The sequence below is a fragment of the Panthera pardus genome, unplaced genomic scaffold (assembly GCF_024362965.1).
Source record: "Panthera pardus isolate Hobbes unplaced genomic scaffold, ASM2436296v1 HiC_scaffold_11, whole genome shotgun sequence".
Lineage (NCBI taxonomy): Eukaryota > Metazoa > Chordata > Mammalia > Carnivora > Felidae > Panthera > Panthera pardus.
The window spans coordinates 36,010,038-36,032,185 of record NW_026526666.1 but is presented as its reverse complement, the minus strand read 5'-3'; the positions used below and the strand labels follow the sequence as shown (position 1 = coordinate 36,032,185).

General features: G+C 41.3%; 3 protein-coding genes across 4 annotated transcripts in view; 2 read left to right on the top strand and 1 right to left on the bottom strand.

Moving 5' to 3' along the window:
- Positions 1-1,627, top strand: part of SAMD13 (sterile alpha motif domain containing 13) — a 40,440-nt gene extending 38,813 nt beyond the window's left edge. Inside the window, exon 4 of the mRNA XM_053893255.1 lies at positions 483-1,627. Within this exon, the coding sequence (XP_053749230.1) occupies positions 483-626 (144 nt within the window). The 3' untranslated portion in view covers positions 627-1,627. The remainder of the gene's footprint in view (positions 1-482) is intronic.
- The window catches only part of DNASE2B (deoxyribonuclease 2 beta), an 80,818-nt gene that overhangs the window by 16,132 nt on the left and 42,538 nt on the right, over positions 1-22,148 (top strand). Inside the window, exon 2 of the mRNA XM_019413979.2 lies at positions 17,946-18,009. The gene's annotated coding sequence lies outside the window, so the exon portion shown is untranslated. The remainder of the gene's footprint in view (positions 1-17,945; positions 18,010-22,148) is intronic.
- Positions 11,635-22,148, bottom strand: part of LOC109246177 (uricase) — an 85,056-nt gene continuing 74,542 nt past the window's right edge. For both annotated transcript variants that reach the window (XM_019413977.2, XM_019413976.2), the window contains exons 5-8: positions 18,806-18,992; positions 16,981-17,104; positions 14,742-14,825; positions 11,635-12,602 (exon numbers count right to left, since the gene is read on the bottom strand). In XM_019413977.2, the coding sequence (XP_019269522.1) occupies positions 12,528-12,602; positions 14,742-14,825; positions 16,981-17,104; positions 18,806-18,992 (470 nt within the window). In that variant the 3' untranslated portion in view covers positions 11,635-12,527. The remainder of the gene's footprint in view (positions 12,603-14,741; positions 14,826-16,980; positions 17,105-18,805; positions 18,993-22,148) is intronic.

Below are 22,148 nucleotides of genomic sequence, written 5' to 3'. Positions count from 1 at the left end.
GGCTGTAGGCAGATGAGTTCAAATCCTGTTACCTTCGCCTAACTTCTTGATCTTCACACCTTGCTCCTTGTGTTTGCCTGTAAAATTATGATAATCCCTGCCCGTCCTAATTTATAGTTGTTTTAGGAAATTAAGTACACAGAAATTCCGCATAAACTTTAATATATTTTATAAATGGAAAGTGTCATTATCTCTTTCAGAAACAATATCTTTGATCCCTACCAAGTATACATACCAAGTCCACCATCATTTTTTTAAGATGCAACTTTAGCAATGTGGTCTTGACAACAAGATCAGCTATGGATTGCATTTAATCCAAAAATAAAAGTGGAAGATGGAACATAAAAATAGAGGAATCCATTTTTTCCATTTGGCATAAATAAAAAAGTAATGTTTTTAGCTTGGAGACAATCAATACGTCTTTTCTTTTGAACTTTGGATTTGGACTTACATGTTGCTTTCATCCTTTGCTTCCATTGTAGGAAATTGATGGAAAATCCCTGCTATTGATGACAAGAAATGATGTGTTGACAGGACTTCAGTTAAAACTGGGGCCTGCTCTGAAAATCTACGAGTATCATGTTAAACCTCTGCAGACAAAGCATTTAAAGAACCACTCTTCATAGTACAGTCAAGTTGGGGTCTTAGACCTCAAAAAATACATAATGACATAATTTAGTTTCATGTGATGAAACTTTGTAAACAGAATACATACATGTGTATATGTAAAGAATTTCAGTCAAATGAAACGTTATCCTATTGGATAGACTAGGCAATCCATCGGCTGACCTGAATTCAGCCAGGAGGAGCAAGGATAACTTATAGACAGGATGGTTTTCCTGGTGGATCTTGTCAAATTGAGTGATCTTTGACATGATTAGACACCCCTCCCCACCAAAGGGATTTTCTTCACAAATTGCTTTCCCAGAATCCTTGAAAAAAGGATTGAATTGAATGATCTTTTGGGTTACAGATGTAGGGAGATTAAAAACAAGAACACTTGGGGGAAGGGGAGAAAAGAAAGATTGCTGTCTCCCTTGAATTCCTCTGCTCCTTAGAGCTTGTGTTATTTGGATGGAATTGCCGACACCCTTTTTTATAGAGGGTCCTCCACTTGACCTTATTAAGGTTTCACTGGGATATACTGCGATGTTTGAGACGATCGTGCGTCATGGCCCCTACAGGAGCAGAACCTCTGAAAAAGAGAAACTCTGTTGTGTCTTCGGGATGTCCCTCCATCTTCAGCTTCTTTCATAGGGGGTAACGGTATTTTCTGCATAGATTTACTTTCAAATTGGCTCTTTGTTTCCGAAGAAGAAAACATTTTTTCACTTTATGGTTTGTATTTATACGAATTTGTTTCTGAAGGAATTTGCCAAGAGTTATAGATCAAAAAGCCTTGTTACTAGTACAGAGTATTTTTATATATATTCCTTCATGATGGTGTAATATTTTTTTAATTGCTCTGATGCTCTGTTGGATTCTTGGTTTGAGTACTTGTTTTTAAGAACTTGAAAAAGTGGGCTTGCTACATCTCTGTTCAAAGAGACATTGGTTCAAATCTCTGTGTGTCAATGCCTTGGTGAACTGGTGCTTTGTGGTCACAATAAAGCATTGCTTCGGTTTATTCCCAGTGTATGTTTGATCTTTTCTGTTTGGTTGCCTCTTCAGTTGGGATTAAGGATTAAGGTCATTCCTTAAAACCATGGAAAGAAAGTTAAGCCTAAAAAAAAAAAAAAAGCAACTTTGGATTTATAAAACATTTAGATTTGTTTGTGGGTTTACCTTCTTTATGAATTACATTGTCCAAATAGGCCTTGTTCCTTCTCTTACCCCCATCCAACAACCAATTTTAGGTGTCATTTTAGCCAAAGTTTTTTTTTTTTTTTTCTGTAGGCCACTGAGGGTCATGATTTTCTGGAAATTTGGATGAAAGCCATGTACTTTCCCTCCAGACCAAAGTTCATATTCCCACATATAAAACTTTGCAGAGTTGATGGACTCCCTGAAGTTCTGTCTTCCCCCTCCTCAAGTTGAGGGCCACTATTTTAGATAGTGTTATAATTCAGTCCCCTGCAAAGATCATTTCTCTAAAGACCAGAAAGTCTGAAGATGAGAGTGAAAAAAAACAAAAACAAAAACATGGGAAGTGGTATAATGGGTGGGGTTCAAAATGCGTTCCAAATTAATTGTTATGGAGTTTATGGAGTGTCTGAAATTTAAATTATGCTTTGTTTTGCATAAGTGGGAGAAGGGGATGCAAAAGAGACATTTTCCATCCCCACATTCTCACAGTCTACAAAGCATGTAAAACTAAAAGGCAGAACTTAGTTAAGTATTATGAGGAGTGGTAGTGATAAAAAGTGAGAGGTGCACCTGCTGGAGACCCAGGTGGGAAGGAAGGAACATGGGATCCAATAGAAGATGGGATGAAGAACTGAATTAACCTCCCTGCAGGAGTTTCCCACAAGTGAAATAGTAATGACGTTTGAACCCTCTCTGCCTCAAAGGGATAGCATGCAAATGTCCCAGCCATGCTTCTGTGTATCCACCTGATACCTTATGTATGAGTCTAGAAAAGATTTGGCTGTGAGTAATAAAAAAAAAAACTGTCTCATATCGGACAAAGGGCTAGTATCCAAAATCTATAAAGAGCTCACCAAACTCCACACCCGAAAAACAAATAACCCAGTGAAGAAATGGGCAGAAAACATGAATAGACACTTCTCTAAAGAAGACATCCAGATGGCCAACAGGCACATGAAAAGATGCTCAACGTCGCTCCTCATCAGGGAAATACAAATCAAAACCACACTCAGATATCACCTCACACCAGTCAGAGTGGCCAAAATGAACAAATCAGGAGACTATCGATGCTGGAGAGGATGTGGAGAAACGGGAACCCTCTTGCACTGTTGGTGGGAATGCAAACTGGTGCAGCCGCTCTGGAAAACAGTGTGGAGGTTCCTCAAAAAATTAAAAATAGATCTACCCTATGACCCAGAAACAGCACTGCTAGGAATTTACCCAAGGGATACAGGAGTGCTGATGCATAGGGGCACTTGTACCCCAATGTTTATAGCAGCACTTTCAACAGTAGCCAAATTATGGAAAGAGCCTAAAGGTCCATCAACTGATGAATGGATAAATAAATTGTGGTTTATGTACACAATGGAGTACTACATGGCAATGAGAAAGAATGAAATTTGGCCTTTTGTAGGGACGTGGATGGAACTGGAGAGTGTTACGCTAAGTGAAATAAGTCATACAGAGAAAGACAGATACCATATGTTTTCACTCTTATGTGGATCCTGAGGAACTTAACAGAAGACCATGGGGGAGGGGAAGGGAAAAAAAAAGAGGTTAGAGAGGGAGGAAGCCAAAACATAAGAGACTCTTAAAAACTGAGAACAAACTGAGGGTTGATGGGGGGTGGGAGGGAGGGAAGGGTGGATGATGGGTATTGAGGAGGGTACCTGTTGGGATGAGCACTGGGTGTTGTATGGAAACCAATTTGACAATAAATTTCATATTTAAATAAATAAATAAATAAAATTATACCAATGGGGGGAAAAACTGTCTCCCCACTCTCACCCCCACATTGCCAGGTAATGTAAACAAGACAGAAGGTTGTGTCTTCTCTTCATTTAAATGTACAGCCAGGGGGACCAGAGATGATACAGCCCTCTATGATGTCAGACATTCTTCCTACCTCTTTGTTCCATCATGCATGCTGTTTATTCCCAGAATCCTTTCATGGCCCAAGATGGCTGCTTCAGCTCCCCCCATCACCATTTGACTTCCAACCAGCAGGAAGAAGAAAAGGGAAAGGAAGACACCTTCTCCCTTTAAGGAACTTCCAAGAAATTGTACATATTACTTCCTCTTCCATCTTGCTGTCCAAAATTCAGTCACAGTGTCATACTAAGCTGGAAGAGAGGCTTGAGATACTCTTAGAGCCCATGGGCCCAACTAAAACTCAAAAGTGCCATTATCCTACCAATATGGGAAAAGGGATATTAAAGGACAATGTCCTATCGCCACTCTCAGCTGGCAGTTGAATATTTTGAGCAAATGAAAGTATGTCTTTAGTTGTATTTTTCTCTAGATTTGAACTTGGGATTACACTCCATGCAGTCTTTGGATGCTTTTATCACAGTCGCCTTGTTCACTAACCCCAACCTAACTCAACTAAGCTTTCGACCTGGACTGCTCTATAAATGCTTGTCATGAAGAAAAAAAAAAAAAAAGGAAAGGAAAATATCTTAATTGAAAAGCAAACTGAAAAGAATCAATTCATTTCTTAGCCCTCTGTTGACAGCTTTCAGGCAAAATTAGGAAATTAGTCTGCCTCTCTTACACCCAGAATAAAGGCCTACAACGGGCTGGCCTAAGTGCCTTGGCAATAACTGAGGGTGCTTTCTCCCCACCCCCCAATTCACGGAAAGGAGGTGTTATCAAAACAAGGCCATAGGGAGAGGCTGGAAGTACTTGAAATTCAGCAGGTAGGCAGCCTTTGTCTCCAAACAGCTGTAAAACCAGAAACGGCTGATTCCTTTCCGATCACACCAGATTTCTGTTAATGTGATCCAGGTCTGCAGCTAGGAGCAAACACACACACACACACACACACACACACACACACACACACGTGGGGAAGCGCTTCATGAGCGTAAATGGGAATGAGAGTGCCTTGATGCCAATATGTTTTATGTGAGAATTGTTTGATGTTGAATTTGATTATTCTCAACCAGAGGGGCAGACAGGATATCAGAATCATGAAGGATTTAAAAAAAAAATAATTGCCACTCCACCTCTCCTCCCCACCCCGCATTTGAGCCTCGGGTTCAGACTCTACAAAGGACGTATAATGAATTGATTTAAAGGCAAGGTCACAAACTGGTCTCTTTTCAGTGGAATCTAAGCTGACATGTTGTCCTTTGGCTAGTGCAGTATGTTTGTGTTCTTACAACTACATCTGCAGTCTTCTAGGTGAGCCTGAAAACTCTAATTTATTACAATCTTTTTAATTCCCTAATACCTTGCAGCCAGCAACTGCACACTTTTACATTGTCATTACAAGGTATATGAAATTTAGACCCCTGATGTAAAGCAAAGAACACACAGAGAGCCTCCTCAGAGTAAATTAATTCAGGAACTAGAGCTTATAAGTAGATTTGGTTGAAAAGAAAACAAGGTGGCACACACTGAGCTGGAATGTGCAGCAGCTTTGAGCGTCATTTTTGATACTTAATGGACATGGTGAATATTGAATAATCTTCATATTCAGAGACCAGTTGGTGGCAGTCTCCTCGTTCTATCCTCAGTAAGTACCCTATGAGAACATGGATTTTGTCTCTCTAAGCTTAGCATACACGGTCAGGGGCACATGCTGTCCTTGTGTTGCATTAGAGAAATAGATCTTTGAAGGAATTTAATTTGGAAAAGTCTAATGACCCTCAGTTGCCCAACCACTCCTATATTTGGAAGCCAAATGCAAAGAGTACTTACTGGTGGTGATCCATCTGCCTTTGACGGTCATTGCAAATGGGATCTGCAGGGGTCAGGCCTGGGCACAGAGCCATTAAGTGTTTTTTGTAATGATTTGGAAGATGAAGTTAAATGTTCAAAGAGCTGACTGCTGTAGGACAGATATGCTTCTTATGAGAAAACTTGTTAATTCTGCTTCTAAACCAGGAACAAGCCACAGGAAGGAAAGAGAGAGCAATGGGTACAGTAATGAGCAGCTCGTTAGCTTCATGCTGTAGCTCCATAGGCAATTAAGTGGTTTGGGTACCATTGCTGGCCAGTGGTGGCCGTTCTACATAGAGAGAAAGAGAGTAAAACGATCACATCTCATTCTTTGGTGACTGCGGCCGTGTTATATCTTTTCGAACCTCAAGAAAAGAGTTGCATCTTGCCTAGCCCTGGGGCAGAATAATGGAGGACCCTGTGAATAAAAGCAAGAGAAGCCTTTGGCTACCCACAAGAACATAGCTAGGTTGATGTCTCTTTACCGCAGTTGTGCAGGGTTTTCCTGTCTACCATTATCTTCAGGGAGAAATCCGGAAAGCTGGAGATGCCAGGCAATCTCCAAATGGAAAATGTGCCGGACTTCCACAGAAGAGGTGCCTGGGCAGAGCCACTACCTTTATCATAGCAGAGGTGGGAAAGAGGTCAGTGAATTAAGGTGTAAATAATACTGAATGCCCTTGGTAGCTGTGGAGCAGGCCATGGCCTGGGGAAGCCAGACCTATAAACAACAAAATAAGGGAACGTATGCCACAAGATAGAATGTGCTATCATCTAAGCATCTGAGATCACAGAGCTTAGAGGCCTTAAGTTTCCAGAAGAGTCAGGTAAAGCAGCAAGGACAGACCTTCCACAAGATTCTCCAGCTCTGTCATCTGTGGGGCAGAGACATCTACGGCAACGTTGCAAGTGAGACGTCTTCTTTCTAAATTAAAGACAGCAGACTCATTTGGTAAATTGTGCTTCATTTCCTTTTTCAGTGGGTCACACTCTTACTTTTCTGTGCCAGAAAATACACAACTTGAAAATAAGACTATAAAACTCACGATTACAAACATTTTGAAGGACGCTCAGGAAAACTCTTCAAGCAACCAGCAGTTCCTGTTTTTCAGACTTTGTGTTTGGCACTACATGTTAACTATACTGGAATTAAAATATAAATAAGTAAATAAATAAATAAAGAGGCAAACAAACAAATAAATTCGTGTTTGGGTCTGTGTTCCTCTTTTGTGCCGCAACCCAATGACATCGGTTGATCTACACCATGCCGCAGTGGGTGGGAGGACTGAGGCTGCTCCTATAGACCTGAGCTTGAGGCCAGCCCCACCATTTACTTGAAAGGGGAACTTGGGCAGTTATATGGCTCCCCTCAGCCTCAGGTACTTCACCTGTTCTCTACTGCAGCTACAGACACAGAGCAAAGCAACACTAGGTCAGCGCTGTCCAATAAATATATAATGTGAGCCACATGTGTAACTTAAAATTTTCTAGCGGTCACATTTTTTTATGAAATTTTCTAGTGGTCACACAAGGGAGCAGGAAAATCATCTAACATATCCAAAATATTACCATTTCCATGCACAATACCAAAATTATTGACATACTTTACAATCTTTTAAAAATACATTTATGGGGCGCCTCGGTGGCTCAGTTGGTTAAGCATCTGACTCTTGGTTTTGGCTCAGGTCCTGATCTCAAGGTTCATAAGTCGGAGCCCTGCGTCCGGCTCCGCGCTGACAGTGTGGAACCTGCTTGGGATTCCCTCTCTCTCTCTCTCTGTCTCTCTCTCTCTCTGCTGTTCCCTCACTCTCTCTCTCTCTCTCTCTCAAAATAAATAAATAAACTTAAAAAAAAAAAGGAATGCCCTTTCAAGTGGATGCATAACTTAAAAAAAATAAAAATAAAGAACAAAATAATAAAACACATCTTCAAAAGCCACTGCACATTTCATACTTACAGCACGTCGCCATTGGGACAGAACAGCTCAAGTATACCATTTAGGGCTGGTTTCGGTTGAAAATCTAAATAACAATGACTTAGACAAATAAGATTTCCCTACTGTATATGTGAGGTCTGAAAGTAAGCAGAGCAGGGTCGGGACAGCCACCCCGCAGTCATTGGGTCTCAGTCTTCTCCTAGCGTGTTCCTCCACCATCTTCAATACATAGCTGCCTATGTGGTCCAAGATGGCTGCTTAAGCATCGTTTATCACAACTGTATTCCAGCCAAGAAGGAAAGAAGGGTACCTGTTTTGAGAAGTTGCATCCAGCACTAATACTCATATCTCTGTAACAAGAAATTCAATCATTTGGCCATACTTAGCTATAGGAGAGATTGGGAACTGTAGTGTTTATTTCAGATAGCCAAGTATTCAGCTACACAAAGACAGGAGGATGGATGCTGTGGGGAAAGTAGCAACCCTTCCATAATACCAGTCTCATAAGACTGATGGAGAATTGAATAAGAGTACATAGTACAGATATTAGTATAACAGGAAAAGTACATTAAAGTATGATTTTATTACTATGCTCTCACTCCATATCAAGCCCAGAAGAGTCACAGAATTAACAAACATATGCTCAGTCCAAATACTGTTCATTTGATACATTCTAATGCTGCTAAAAGATAAAACAATTACTTTCTTAGGTCCTTGGATTTGGGGTGGTTTTAGATACTTTATCTTCATAAGGGCACATAAAAGGAAAAAAAAAACTTGCATTATTTAAGCTCCATGAAAAATTGTTATGCTGAGTTAAGGGAAATGTGCTGAGCAAAATGCATATAAGTTTTTATTGGTCCCCAAAGACCTAAGTTAGTTGAGGCATTTGGTGAATTCTAAACACATCTCATCCCTAATTCAAAATGAACATTCAATGACATTCAAAATGGTTTTGTGAGACTAATGAAAGGGAGCCCTCTGATACGTCTGTGATTTTAATGAAGATGTATGTGGGTCAAAAACAAACATCAACAAAATTTTAAAGATAAAATTTTAAAAATCTAAGTAGATCTGCATTCATTAATTTGAGCCAATTAGGTTGACATCAGTCTGTTTAATTATCTATTCAGGAAGATTTCCTAATTAATTTTTAATGCTAAGGTGACTTCTCCTAGCTACCCCAATGTCTGTAGGTTATTCATCAACCTTCTGTATGGTGTGCACGCAGAATGCGGAGTAAGTTAACATTAGCCTAATTTACACAGAGTTAAAAAGGAAAACTTTGAAGCTATGGATCCACATTGGAGGAGGAAAGGGACCCTGGACTATGGGTTAGCAGACCTGGGTTCTGATCTGTTGCTGACTTTTCTGTAAAACCCTGTACCAGTCTCTTAACTTCTGTTGGTTCAATTGCCTCCTATGTAAAATAAACAAATCCAACTAGAAGTTTATTTCAGCATTCAATTTCTATGATTTTCTAAGAATCAAATAATTTGAGTTACATGTGTCACCGCTCCCTCCACCATTCAAGTAAAACTCACAACACTGTCATGTCCTACAATGTCTTTTCCCCTATGTATCTGGGGTCCTTCTCTTTTATCCTAAACACACTGTTTTCCCTTTCTCATACAAGGGAATCAGTGTACCTTCCTTCCAAGTTTATTTGAATATATTCCTTATGTGTAAATTTCCAATGGAATCTTTTACACTTTAAGGATTGAGTGTAAATGACCTCCTTGGCAGATACTGAGGTCCCTGTAGAGGCATGAATGAGCACTTTGCTGGGAAGAAGGTCCATAGCCATTCTTTCTCATTGGGATATCCATAGAATCTAAAAACCTCAAGAATTCCTGAAAAAGAGCCCAGGCAAATGGAAGAACAAAAGGCAGCTGCACTCTAACAGAAATGGGAACAAAGACTATGAAAAATTCAAAGAGAATAAGTTTCCATTATTTGGAAGCAGGAAGAACCCAGTGAGTTAGAAGGCTTGAAATCCATGACTTTAGAAAGAAGCTTTGGTTTCCTCCAAAATGCAGCTAAGGAAGCAGAAGTTAAACAAAGGTTTTGCAAAGGAGACTCCAAAAGGCAAAGTCCATCCAGTCCCTAGTCTGGAGGGAAAAAAAAAAAAATCAATGCTCTTTCTGAACAGAGGCCTAGGAGGTTAGAAAGAAGTTCAGATTTCTGTAGTTAAATCTTTGCACGTGGTTGAAAAAGCTAAATTCTGTTTCAATAACAAACAAGTAAAAACACTGTTTCCAAAGAGTGATTTCTATTGTATTGAGAACAAAGGGAGAAAAAGCAGGTTACTAAAGGGGAAGAAAGGTGTGAACTTAAGTCTGACTAAAAAGGAAAAGGAATGGAATGCATTTTCTGAGGCTGTTTCAATGAAAGTTCTGAGATGAAATTTAGAGGATTTTGACTAAGTCTTAGAATTTTGGCTGCTGAAACCACAAGCCCCAGATGACAGCTGCTCTGTTGGGTGCCAGGCAAACTGCCTCCAGGCAGCAAATGGGCTGGAGTCACCTGCTTTATTCCCCCAGGAAAGTACTTGAGATGGGCCGGGGTAAGGATGGGGGGAAGAGAAGAGAAAGCACTGTAGAGCAAGTGGGTTCCCAGAAAAACTGGAACAGAGAGCCTGTAGCCTTCTATAACAAAATTACAAAATGTTTTGATACAAATTACCTGGCCGGTGTTTGTAGTTCAGGCTGGCCTTCTCCTCTGCCAGCACTGACAAAACTGGGTGAAACCCAAAGCCTGTTTTTCAGCATAATTTACAATTTTAAGCACAAGAAAACATTCTTCACAAAATAGGATTCTGGCCCTTGAAAATTTCAGACTCCAGGCTCTCCTGCCTGGGAAATAACACCTGGGATACAACATCCAATAGCTCATTTGCAATCAACTACAATAAATGTTTTAAGACTCAGGAGAAGCACAATGCATGTATGTTCAAAACGGGCCACAACGTCTAAGGATTCTGCTCTAACATCAATTTCTTCTCTGAAGCAAATACAGTGTTTCTAAAACTTTCCTGACCAAGATAATAGCTAGTAAGAAGGGCCTACGTTTTTTGTTCTTGTTGTTTGTTTGTTTGTTTGTTTGTTTTTAGAAAAAATCATGTTGAATTCTAAATTCCTCTTTAAACAGGATTATCAAATCAGCAGAGGAATAAAATGTACTAAGCAATTTGGCCACCCAAGTGACATGATATAGAAGCCCATTTTGTAACATGAGTATTCAGTGTGGCACAAAACTTTCCTTATCATATTATTTCATCCTGCTTATCTCGTGTTCTTTCCCGGCAGGCACTAGCTTGTGTGGGGTTTCCAGCATTTTCTAGGGCTTGCTCTTCTCCGGCCTCCCATCTCTCACCTCACTCATAAAGTCCAAAGAAGATTTTCTACTTGGGTCTAATAACACACGAAAAGAAGGCAAGATATTTCATTTAACAAACACATATAGAAATTTCTTTTTTTTTAAAAAAATATTTATTTATTTTGAGAGAGAGAGAGAGTGCACAGGAGGGGCAAAGAGAAAGGCAGAGCATCCCAAGCAGGCTCCATGCTCTCAGCACAGAGCCATCTCACAAACCGTGAGATCATGACCTGAGCTGACTTTCAACCAACTGAACCACCCAGGTGCCCCGTACAGAATTTTCTGTGTGTCAGCCATAAACATTATCACAGCACTTTACAAACATTAACCCATTTGATGCTTGAAATACCTCTGAGTTAGATTCTATTTCACCTCTATTTTACAGATGAGGATACTTATCATATAGCTAGAAAGAAGTAGATCCAGGATTTAAGTGAGTTTGTGAAATTAAACACTATACCATGCTAGCTTATGTAGTATTACAAAGGGGAATGAAGCAGAATTATCAAATAATACTAAGTACTTATATGTAAGCATTTATAAAAAATGGAGATTTTAAAAAGTTAATAAATGTAGATTTTTTAAATGGAAGAAGGTTCCATGTTCATGTGGACAGGTTTTCATCATGGGTTTCTAAAATTACAGTTTAATTATAGTTTATGAAGCTCTATGGTATATGATATATACCATATATGTATATTATATATAGTATATATATATATATAAAACATATATATAAATAGTGTTACTCAACTGATATAAAGATAATCACCAGTCAAGTCTGTATATATCTTTAAATCATCAATTATATTTATTTCTCTGATTATAAAAGTAATAAATGTTCATATATGGAAGATTCAGAAAAGCACATGGCAAAAAATAAAAATCACTCCTAATCCCACAATCTAGAAATCATCATCACTGATATTTGTATAGAGTGTCCTCTACTTTCTATATGTAGATTCATTGATTGGTATATTGACTCCGCACTTATTAGATGGGTTCTTTGTGCCAAAGTGAGACCTTATTCAAAGAAAAATAAGTTATACTTTTTTTCAGTGTGTACTATATATTCTCTAAGAGTTGTAAAAGTCCTAAAACCAATACATTAAGATTATAAAAGTATTTTTAGAGTATAAATAAATTCCCAGTGATACATATGCTAGAGCATTCTTAGAAATCCAAATATTCAGTCTAATTGAAGTCACAATGGTGAAAGTTTTCAAAAGATGATTTTGTCGTTATATTTTCTGCAGTGCCCAAAAGCAGTTTTTGCATCAGTAGGATGAAAACAATGCTTACTTTTGAACTTGTGCACAAAGTAATTGATATGACACATCCATTAATTCATGATTATTTTCTTAGTGAATTGGTTCTAAAGCTTCTCAAAGATAGGAAGGCACAAGACAACTAAAAAGAAATCTTGATTTATGACTGTTCTAATACCGTGTAGCATTTGTAAAGTAAACTGCATCCATAAAGCATGTTATAATTACTAATCACAAAACACCTTGCTGAGCTAGGAGCGGAAGAATTCTTTCATACAGGAGGAAAATTAACACTATAAATCAACATACTAGTTTGAAAATTTGCATGGTTACATGCTATGATTTCCAGCATCACAAGAGGCTGAAGGAAATCCTCAATTGAGAGTAGGCTCCTGGCGATGGTAGCTACTTTGTCACAGCTTCGAAGCCAGCTTCCTCTTGACGGTTCCAGTAATTCTGCCGTAGGGATTGTCTAATGGTAGCAAGACCTGTAGAAAAGCCACATGGCAACTTCAGAAGCATTAAAATAGACCTCCCCTGTTTTCTATGAATCAATATTAAATTAAAAAAAAAAAACTCACTAAATAGGAAAACGTATATGCACTAAAGTCAAGTTATTTTAAGCAGGGTAATGCTTTATTTTTCTGGCAATAGTGGAGGGATGAGTTGATTGTCCAGAAAATTTAAGAGTGTTTGAAAGGTTTTAATCACTGGGATATAAATGTTTCTCAAATGCATTATCTATCTCTGCTTTTTAAACAGAATGTGGTGAACATAATTTGGCCTTTGCTTGAGAATTCACTTTGAACACCTATCAATGTCCAATGCGATCATACCACGCCTTCAGGAACATCTGAGGTCCTCAGGGCTGTTAGCCCAATACTAAGTGGTTTCAGACAGCTGTAAATTTAGAGATGTTCTGTCTTCCCACCCTGTCGTTTGTCACTTCTCTGCTGTTGTCAGTGCGTCCTGACTCCCTGCTTCTCATGCATTGCCCTCACTCTGTACACGCCTGCTGGCTGAGGGCCTGAGAGCAGCTCCCACCCGCCAACCCCAAAGCACAGACACAGAGTCAGGACAACTTGTGTAGCTTCTCAGGTGCCTTCACGCGGACCCGTGGCCCCAAGGATCTGGGCCTTCCCATCTCGGGGCCCCCACGCAGGCTTCAGGTGGGAGCTGAGGAAGCTGCAAGTCCGACTTCTTGGATATAGGGACACACCTGGCAAGCCCTGTGACACGTCTTTGCGCTGGGATCAGTGCAGGTCACAGGTGTTTGGGGGCCCTGAGGAGACCTCGTTTCTTTGCTGGTTCCTCAGCTGAGCACTGCTCCAGTCATGAGCTTGACCCTCTTCTGTTTGGGGCCCATTTGTTTTACCTTTGGTCGACATGGCCAAGATTACTTTCAGGTCCCTCTCTTGCCCTTTAGAAGGTAATTATTTTAAAGGGCTTTAATTCTAATTAATGGTATTCTGGTAATCGACATCCTTTCCTTCCAGTGACATAAACGATGCTGCCTCCCTGTTCAGTTGAATGAACAGGACCTGGGATCAATGTTGCTCTCCTCTGTGACTCACAGTTCTCTAGAAGCTATCCCAGGCGCCTAAGCCTTTGTTTCCCAGTGCTGGTCCCCAGCCTCCACCTACGGCTGTGGTAGCACAGCCCAATGGAGCCCATTAACATAATTTGCAGGACAGAAACAGGAATAGAGAAATCCTACCATTCTGAAAATGGCTCAAGAGGGGAAGGACAGTTCCAATCTCCCAGGACACACTACTTCAGGCTGTCTAGTCAGACACACTTGGTTTAACCTTCTGCCATGGCTTAAAACAAGTCAGGGTGTTTTTGCAAAACAAGGTTTCCTTTCAAAAAGTGCATTTCCTCGTCTTTCTTTCTTTCTCTCCTTCTTTCCTTCCCTCCCTCTTTCTTTCTTTCTTTCTTTCTTTCTTTCTTTCTTTCTTTCTTTCTTTCTTTTTATTTATTTTTGAAAGAGAGAGCATGCAAGTGAGGTAGGGGCAGAGAAGGAATCCCAGGCAGGCTCCATGCCATCAGTGCAGAGCCTCACAAACCATGAGATCATGACCTGAGCCAAAATCAAGGGTCAGATGTTTAACGACTGAGCCACGGAGGCACCCCCTCATCTTGCTTTCTATAATTACAGTTGGAAACAGTCTTCCTTTCTTTCTGTTTACATTTTCTGTTTATATGCTACTTAAATTGACTACTTAGTCAAAAGTTAAAGATGATGAAAGAAGGGAAATAGAATCTTTTTTTTCTCTTTATTACCTCATGATGGAAGAATAACAAAGCTGTGACCCTGTGTGGCACTTTTCGAAGTACATCTCCGAGCTGTCTCCTCTGGCACACTCTGTTCTTTCTTTGTCTTTTAATCTCTCTAGCTTCCAACCCTCCTCCATAATCATTCATCCACCTCTAAAGCATTCCAGCCCCAGGTTTTGAAAGGCCCAGAATCTAAGAGGACTCTAATCAGTGGCAACTATAAATATTCCAAAAGCAACAGCTGTTAAGAGTTTTGGTTGGTGATATTATCATCCCAATTTTATAAAGACAGGTAAGGGTGCAGGGGTAGGAGGGTAGACGTTCTTTACATATTTTTAAAGTTCTCTTACCTCTTCTTTGTTGATCAATCCCATTTTGGACATGTCAATATTAAAGTAGTGAATGTTTGGCAGGCTGATTTCCATATCTTCTATCTGGAATCCAAAGTAATATGGATCACATTGGGCAACTGTGAATCTATCTCCCTGTCACTCCTCCCCAGTAACCCAACTGCCCGTGAGTCCATTACTCAAGTTCCACCTCCATCTCTAAGACACTTTCTGATGTTCCTCTACTGCGTGACACAGTTGTCTCCTGCTAGTCCCATTATTAGATGGTGGACGCATTCTTTCCCCCTCCAAGTACAAAATCGGTTTCCAGAAAAGTAAGCGTTCCTTGGGTCAGAAAACAGTGAGAACTTCAGTATATTAACTGGCCTCCTGGTGGTGGCCAGTCAACCTCCTAAATTCTTCCTCAGTCTGTTTCCTCCTCTCTAGCCTATCCTGAACATTTACAGACCCTGGGGTAAGAGTACAGTTGAAGGCCCACATGCCAGATGTTTAAAGTTATGAATCAGGCAAGCAACATTTTGGCTTTTTTTCAGGGAGGGAGCAGAGGGAGAGGGAGAGGATCCCAAGCGGGCTCTGCACTGTTCGTGCAGAGCTCTATGTGGGGCTCAAACTCATGAACCATGAGATCATGACCTAAGCCGCAACCAGGAGTCTGGCCTTTAACCAACTGAGGCACCCAAACGCCCCCAAGCAAGAAATTTTTAAGTGAAATATGTTCTATCCTTCTTACTTGACAAATATACCTTCATAACAGCCTGGAAAGCCAGAACCTAACTGAAATTTCTCTGACTGCTTGCAATGCAGGATGTTGTAGTGTGGGAAGAGCCAGACCCCAGCCCCTGGCCCATCACTTCCTCTCTCTTGGCCTCATGTGGACATGCTAGCTTGAGTGTTTGTAAGCAGTTTCCACCCCTTTGCCCACTCGCAGGCCCAAGGGTATACACACTGATAGCATGATCTGCCTCCGGAGGGTGGATCTGGGGAAGAGGTTTGCACAGGTTCTAAAAGTGGTCTCAGGGTTCTTTGGGCAGTTAATTCTGGGGTGCAGGTATCCAGAGAAACTGTAAAGGGATGTGTGCCCCTGTGAAGGATGTGTTGCCTTGGCCCCACTGACTCTTCATCCAGTGGAGAAAGGATAGCCAGAAAACATCCTGGAAAGTTCCACGTCATGGCAGGATCCCTCTTGCCCACGTCTAAGACTGGTACTCTTTTTCTCCACCCATCATGGCTTTACTTACTTCAGACCCTCTTTGCCAGATTTATGCCTCCCAATAGCCTCCCTGCAGGTCTCCTCATCTGTGGTCTGCTGTCCTTTTAATTTACCACCCTTCTTTTAAAGTGATCTTTCTAGAGTGCAAATTCAGTAGTGCTACACCTTGGTTAAACCCCTCCGTGGCTCCTAAGAGCTTTGAAAATAAAATACAGACTATAAACAAGCTCACAAAGATCCTCCTGGTCTGATTTCTGCCTCATCCTTAGGCACATGGAAAGATGTTCATTCCTGGCACTTCACATATACCAAAACCTCAACAGCAAATGATTATTCCATGCTGCTCCTGTCTTATACCTACCATGCTCCCTCACCCTTGAGTGTGAACTCAGATAACCAACCCCTACTTGACCCTTAAGACTCAACTCAAACACCTCTCCCTCCATAAAGCCTGGCTGGCCCAATCTTCCATACCTGAGTTAGGTGCCTTTCTCTGTATTTCTATAATGCTTTATGCTTTACTGGATCGTTAGTTTACTTATTGTCTTCTTTTACCAAATGATGAACCCTTTAAGGGTAGGCACACTGTCTAATTTATCTTTGTATTCTTCATGTGCTGACAGAGATATAATAACTACTCAATAACATCAGATGGATGGATGGATGGAATCTGTCTGCATCTATCCTTCATTCTCTGGCTACCCTGAAACATAGACTCTTGGCCAAATTATCCCTCCTTCAAGGCATTTGAGTGTCCTGATATGAGGCTTAAATTGTGGCAGGTTGTAAGGACCCAAAGAATTTTCGACAAACTAAAGAACTACAGCAGTGGCCCATGTTTTCAGGTTGGACAGATTTTTCCATTTTTTGCTCTCTTCTCACTTGCTATAACAAGCTTTTGAACAACAACAGATGTCATTTTTCATGTGTCTTCCACTGTCTTATTTTAACTCTCAACTCTTCTGTCAGAGCTGACAGGAGACACAACAAGTTCTCTCAGTCTTCAGAATGGCAAGTGACAAAACATACCTCAGGAACCCGGCTCAAAGAGTGCACCTGGATGTCATAGAGGGTCTTCTGGACAGAGGGCGAGTACTCGCCTTTGTCATAGGGTCCAGCAAATTTCTCCAGGACAATATCCCGAACAGTATCCCTAAAACACAGAAAAAACAACTAAGGACTCATAGAGTGGCCTTTTAGGAGTGCATTATAAAGCTAAGAAGCAGTGACCTTCTCTCCCTGCAGTAAACAATTTTATTGCTGGTTTTAGAAGAGATTAATATCGGGGCGCCTGGGTGGCTCAGTCAGTTAAGCGGCCGACTTCGGCTCGGGTCATGATCTCGCCATCTGTGAGTTCGAGCCCTGCGTCGGGCTCTGTGCTGACAGCTCAGAACCTGGAGCCTGTTTCAGATTCTGTGTCTCCCTCTCTCTCTGACCCTCCCCCGTTCATGCTCTGTTTCTCTCTGTCTCAAAAATAAATAAACGTTAAAAAAAATTAAAAAAAAAAGAAGAGATTAATATCTGGTAATGCCCCCTAAAAAACACCTCACTTCCCCTTTTTTTACCCACACATGTGCACGCGTGCACACACACACACACACACACACCCTATTCAACAAAGGTATTGAGTGTCACTAGGCTATCTTCATCATCTGGAACTAGGGCCCACTGGGCATTCCAGGGTAAATCTCCATCACATTTGATGAACTTATGAAGAGGACCTCCAAGTACTCCAACCCTCTTACTGCTCAGACTGGCCAGTTCCTTGAATTATTATGTTTTTAGGGGTTTTGTTCTGTGCCAGGCTCTGTGCTATGGGTTTTATGTGATTGCTTCATTGAATTCTCTCAATATCCTGAGGCAGGTGCTATTATTATCCCCAGTTTAGATGTGAGGAATCTTGAAAGTTATATGATCCACACTAAGTTCCTTTCCTGAGTGGGTGGCCCAGCTAAGACCCTGACTCTGCCATGTTCAATTTTGTGCTCTAACAGAAATACATCAGCCTGCTGCCAATGGGGAATACTCGGGAGAAAGAAGATTGAGGTGAAGTTCTCTGTAAGTATTTTCAGACACATCACATAATAAAAGGAGTAGAGCAGAACTAAACCACTGGGAAGAAGCTACCAGGGGGCAGATACTAGCTCATCAGAAAGTAGCAGTTTCTAGCAATGGGAACTTCAGCAGAGGAATGAGATGCCTGGTCAAAAAGCAAACTCAGAGTCCAGAGGCCTCATTCCTGCTTGCCAAGGATATTATAACGATAGGCGTACCTTTATGTTGTTAACACATTTATCATTTATAAACTGCTTCTGTAAACATCATCTCATTTCGAGTTTAGCCTAGAGTGACCAACTGTCCCAGTTTGCCTACCGATCAAGGGGTTTTCCAGGGCGTGGGACTTGTCAGTGTTAAAATCAGAAAAGTCCTTGAAAAATTGGGATGAGTTGGTCACCTTCATTTAGCCCTCTCTGTATCTACCGTGAGGTAGTAAAGCCGAGTATCATTATCCTCACCTGATATGGTGGTTCTTAAAGTGTGGTTCCTGGTCCAGCAGCAGCAGCAGCAGCTGGGAGTTTATTAGAGGTGCAAGTTCTCAGGCCCCACCCCAGGCCTACAGAATCAGAACCTCTGGAGTTATGTCCAGTAATCTGCCTTCTACTAAGCCCCCCAGGTAATTCTGATACACAGTAATGTTTGAGAACTACTGATACAATCGATGAAAACCCAAAAGGTCAGGGAATTTGGGTGGTCCGTTCAAGGTCATTTTAGCTAATAGCAGCTAAGATTTCCACGTAGGTTTAGTAACGGGAAGAGAGCATAGCCAGCGCCAGGCCTTAGCACACACTCCTACCAGGTAGTATCAAAGTCCACGTCTCTGCACTGATGATAGCGCCACTTGCAGTACACTTGGGTGGCAAAACACCTGTCCTTCACCTCGGGGAGGGTGGTGAACTGGTCCTTGATGAACCCTTCAAATCCAGACTGGGTCGTTTTCAAGACCTTGAGGTCTTTGATTCCAGAATGAATGACTGGAGGTCCTGTTTCAAGTAAAAAGGTAAGAGGCTCTGAGGTCATGGATAAAATAGTGTCTTCTTATTGGACAGCTAGCTCTGAGGATCCTGGTCACTAAACCATGGTGCACTGTTGAACAAAGAGCTACCTCACTACCCATGTTGTCTGTCTCCCTGTCTCCTCTGAAGTTATGAGGGTGGTGTACCTATCTCTCTATCTGGATTCCACGACTCCCTGCCTTTCTCCTGCCCTGGCAGAACTTAAAGTCAAAGACTAAACCTCTGTCTTGTGTTGAAACCCACAGAAATGAATACCTTCCTCTCAGCTCCAGGTACAAATGACGTCTAGGCCAAATACTTTCTCCTTGTTGGGCTCCACTTCGCTCAATATATAATCATGATGAAATGAGTGAGTAAGCTCCCCCAGAGCAGTTCTTCTGTTTGCTACTCTGACTCCCTTTATAGGATGGGAGAGGGTTAGTCCTCGTGTTGATCATCTACACTGGCTGATGGCTCCAACTATCATCAGGTCCTCAGTTTTCTTGTGTTTATCAGCTCACTGAAACCAGAAAACTTCATGAATGAGTAGCATTGTGGACCTGGCCCAGCCTAAATAGAGACGGGGACAATGAGGCAGTGACCCACCCATAGGGCATAGATATGCCTAGGTGAATACCCATAAAGGCTTTTGGTTTTTGGCTGAAGGAGAAGGGAAGTTGGTTCATAGAGACCTGGGGGAAAGAGGGCAGAGTTGGCAAAAATAGAGGGGATGATATGGTTCTCCTGCAGTCCTTGACATCACCTCATGTGGCAAATGCGGAAGGTGGAGGGGTGATAGGCATAATCTGAAGAAGATATTTACTTGTCTGCCAGGCAGCTCTCGCTCAGGGCCCAGGTGAGAGATGGGGGAGAGAGTGAGGGAAAGATTCTCTCTTTTTCTATGTGAAACACACTCTGGCAGTTTGGTGAAGCCTGGCTAGAACAGGGCACCAGGTGTCATATTGGGAAGACCCAGGGTAGAATGTTCTGTAGAGAGCATCATTCTTCACAAAGAGCAGGGATAACTAGCACAGCCAGTGCTGAGCAGAGCCAGTGAAGCGGTATTGTACCCAGTGGGTGCAAACGTCTCCCTGAACACGTGTGAAACAGACCTCCCGACTGTCAGGAAGTGGGAGAATTTGGCGGGGGAGACCCAGCAGTTTGGTGGTGAGAGAACTATAAGGCCAGGAAAATTCAAGAATTAACATCACCATTCCCTTATTTGTATGTGCAGGCTGATGAGGCTGGAGGTTCAAGGAGTGCTTGGGTACAAACCACCAGTAGCATAGTGCCATGACAGGATGACTAAAGTCATCTCTTTCCAGTTTTGAAGTTAGTCCTGATTAAGATCTATCCTTCTTGGCCTGTTTAGTATATAACTCAAGGGCCAGAGGCATCAGGCATCTATGTTGTACATGGTCTTAGTTGAAGAACAAGAATATAACTCATGATCCTCAATTAAAATCCAGGGAAGCTCTTAATAATCCAATAGTTTACATCATCTATGTGGCTTCAACTGCTGTGGCTACCTCAGGAGCTGTGGAGTTTCGTAAGTAGGTAAACAATGACCATATTTTGATATTTTCCCAGCCACAAGTGTACATCTACCAAAGACAGCAATGGCCAGTGGTTTGTAGTAGATCTGCTGATTAACTAAGGTGTTCTGGTCAGAGTGCTCCAGGATAATGTGTCAACTAAAATGGTATTTCACATTTTGAAGTCCTCTTTGGAAACTATATCTGAAGAAGGACCAAGAGAGACACCAGCAACGCCTAATGCTTTAAGTTGCCTTGGTTTATTGGATTCTGGATGTGTGAAGACATGATTCTGCAAAATCAGCATTCCTAAATGCTGTATAGAGCTGACCCAAGTGAGGCTAAGCTTAAAATACAAGAGAATTGCAGAAGCAATCAATAAGTGTCTATTGAATGAATGATGAATGCATGCAACAAGATTGATTCACATCAGAGAATAAGTATTTCACAGCTTAGTCTCTTTTTCTTTTAGACAGTTCTCCTCCACTAATCTTTAGCATTTCCCTTCTTGATCACCCCCACCCAAATATAATACACAGCATGGCAGGGGAAGGGGAGGACATCAACATTAGCTGAAGACATCCTGATGATCAGCATGCATTTAGCTGCTGCCTTTTTCAATTATTATCTTACTTAATCCTCAAATTCTATTAACTATTTTTTTAATGTTTGTTTATTTATTTTGAGGGGGGGGGAGGGGCAGAGAGAGAGGGAAACAGAGAATCCCAAGCAGCCTCTGCAGGGCTCAAACTCATGAACTGCGAGATCATGACCTGAGCCCAAATCAAGAGCCGGCTGCTTAACCAACTGGGCAACCCAGGCGCCCCTCTATTAAATAGTCTTATATAGGAGACTTTCAACCATTTGCCCATAGTCACATGGCTAGAAACTGGCAGGAGTGGAATTTGAACTCAGCACTTCATTATTTCCTCCTTTTTGGATCCTTCCCCATCCCCATGATGTTTTCTCCTTCCTTTAACTCTCTCTTCCCATTTCTTTACAGTTTCTTTCCAGGAGACAAGAAGGTTGCCATCTTCCCTTCCATAGTATTTTTTGAGAGCCTCAGACAGAGCCCCCAGCCTGAAAAATACCATCTCCACTAACCTGAAATGGAAACCGAAGCATCATTTTTAGAAATGGCCCCTAGGTGTCTTAAAAACTTTTTATTCCTTAAACATTTCCTATTAAAATACGAAGACCCCATAAAGGAGTGACTTCTGAAGCCTTTATAAACTAATATAATCTATTTCCAACAGTAATCCCTTCTAGAAAAAAAAATCCTATAGAAATGAAATAAGGAGTTTGCAATATGGAATGGGGTTAGAACAAGCAGGGTTCGTGGAGGGGGAATAAAGAGAAAGTGAATGAGAACCAGAGGCAAATTTTACCTATTTCATTGTTTCCTACATAGCACTATATTGTCATCAGCATCCACATAAGCCAATAAGACTTTGGCTCCTCCAATGGTCTTAATCATAAAAGGATTTCTGGATGCATTGATGCACAGTGGTTGAGACCACAGCCTTGCAACTCAAGATTTCCTGAATTCGAATCTCAGTGTTCTCAGGGCCTCTCCTCCCCTATTTTATGAGCACTATTCCCCTCAGAA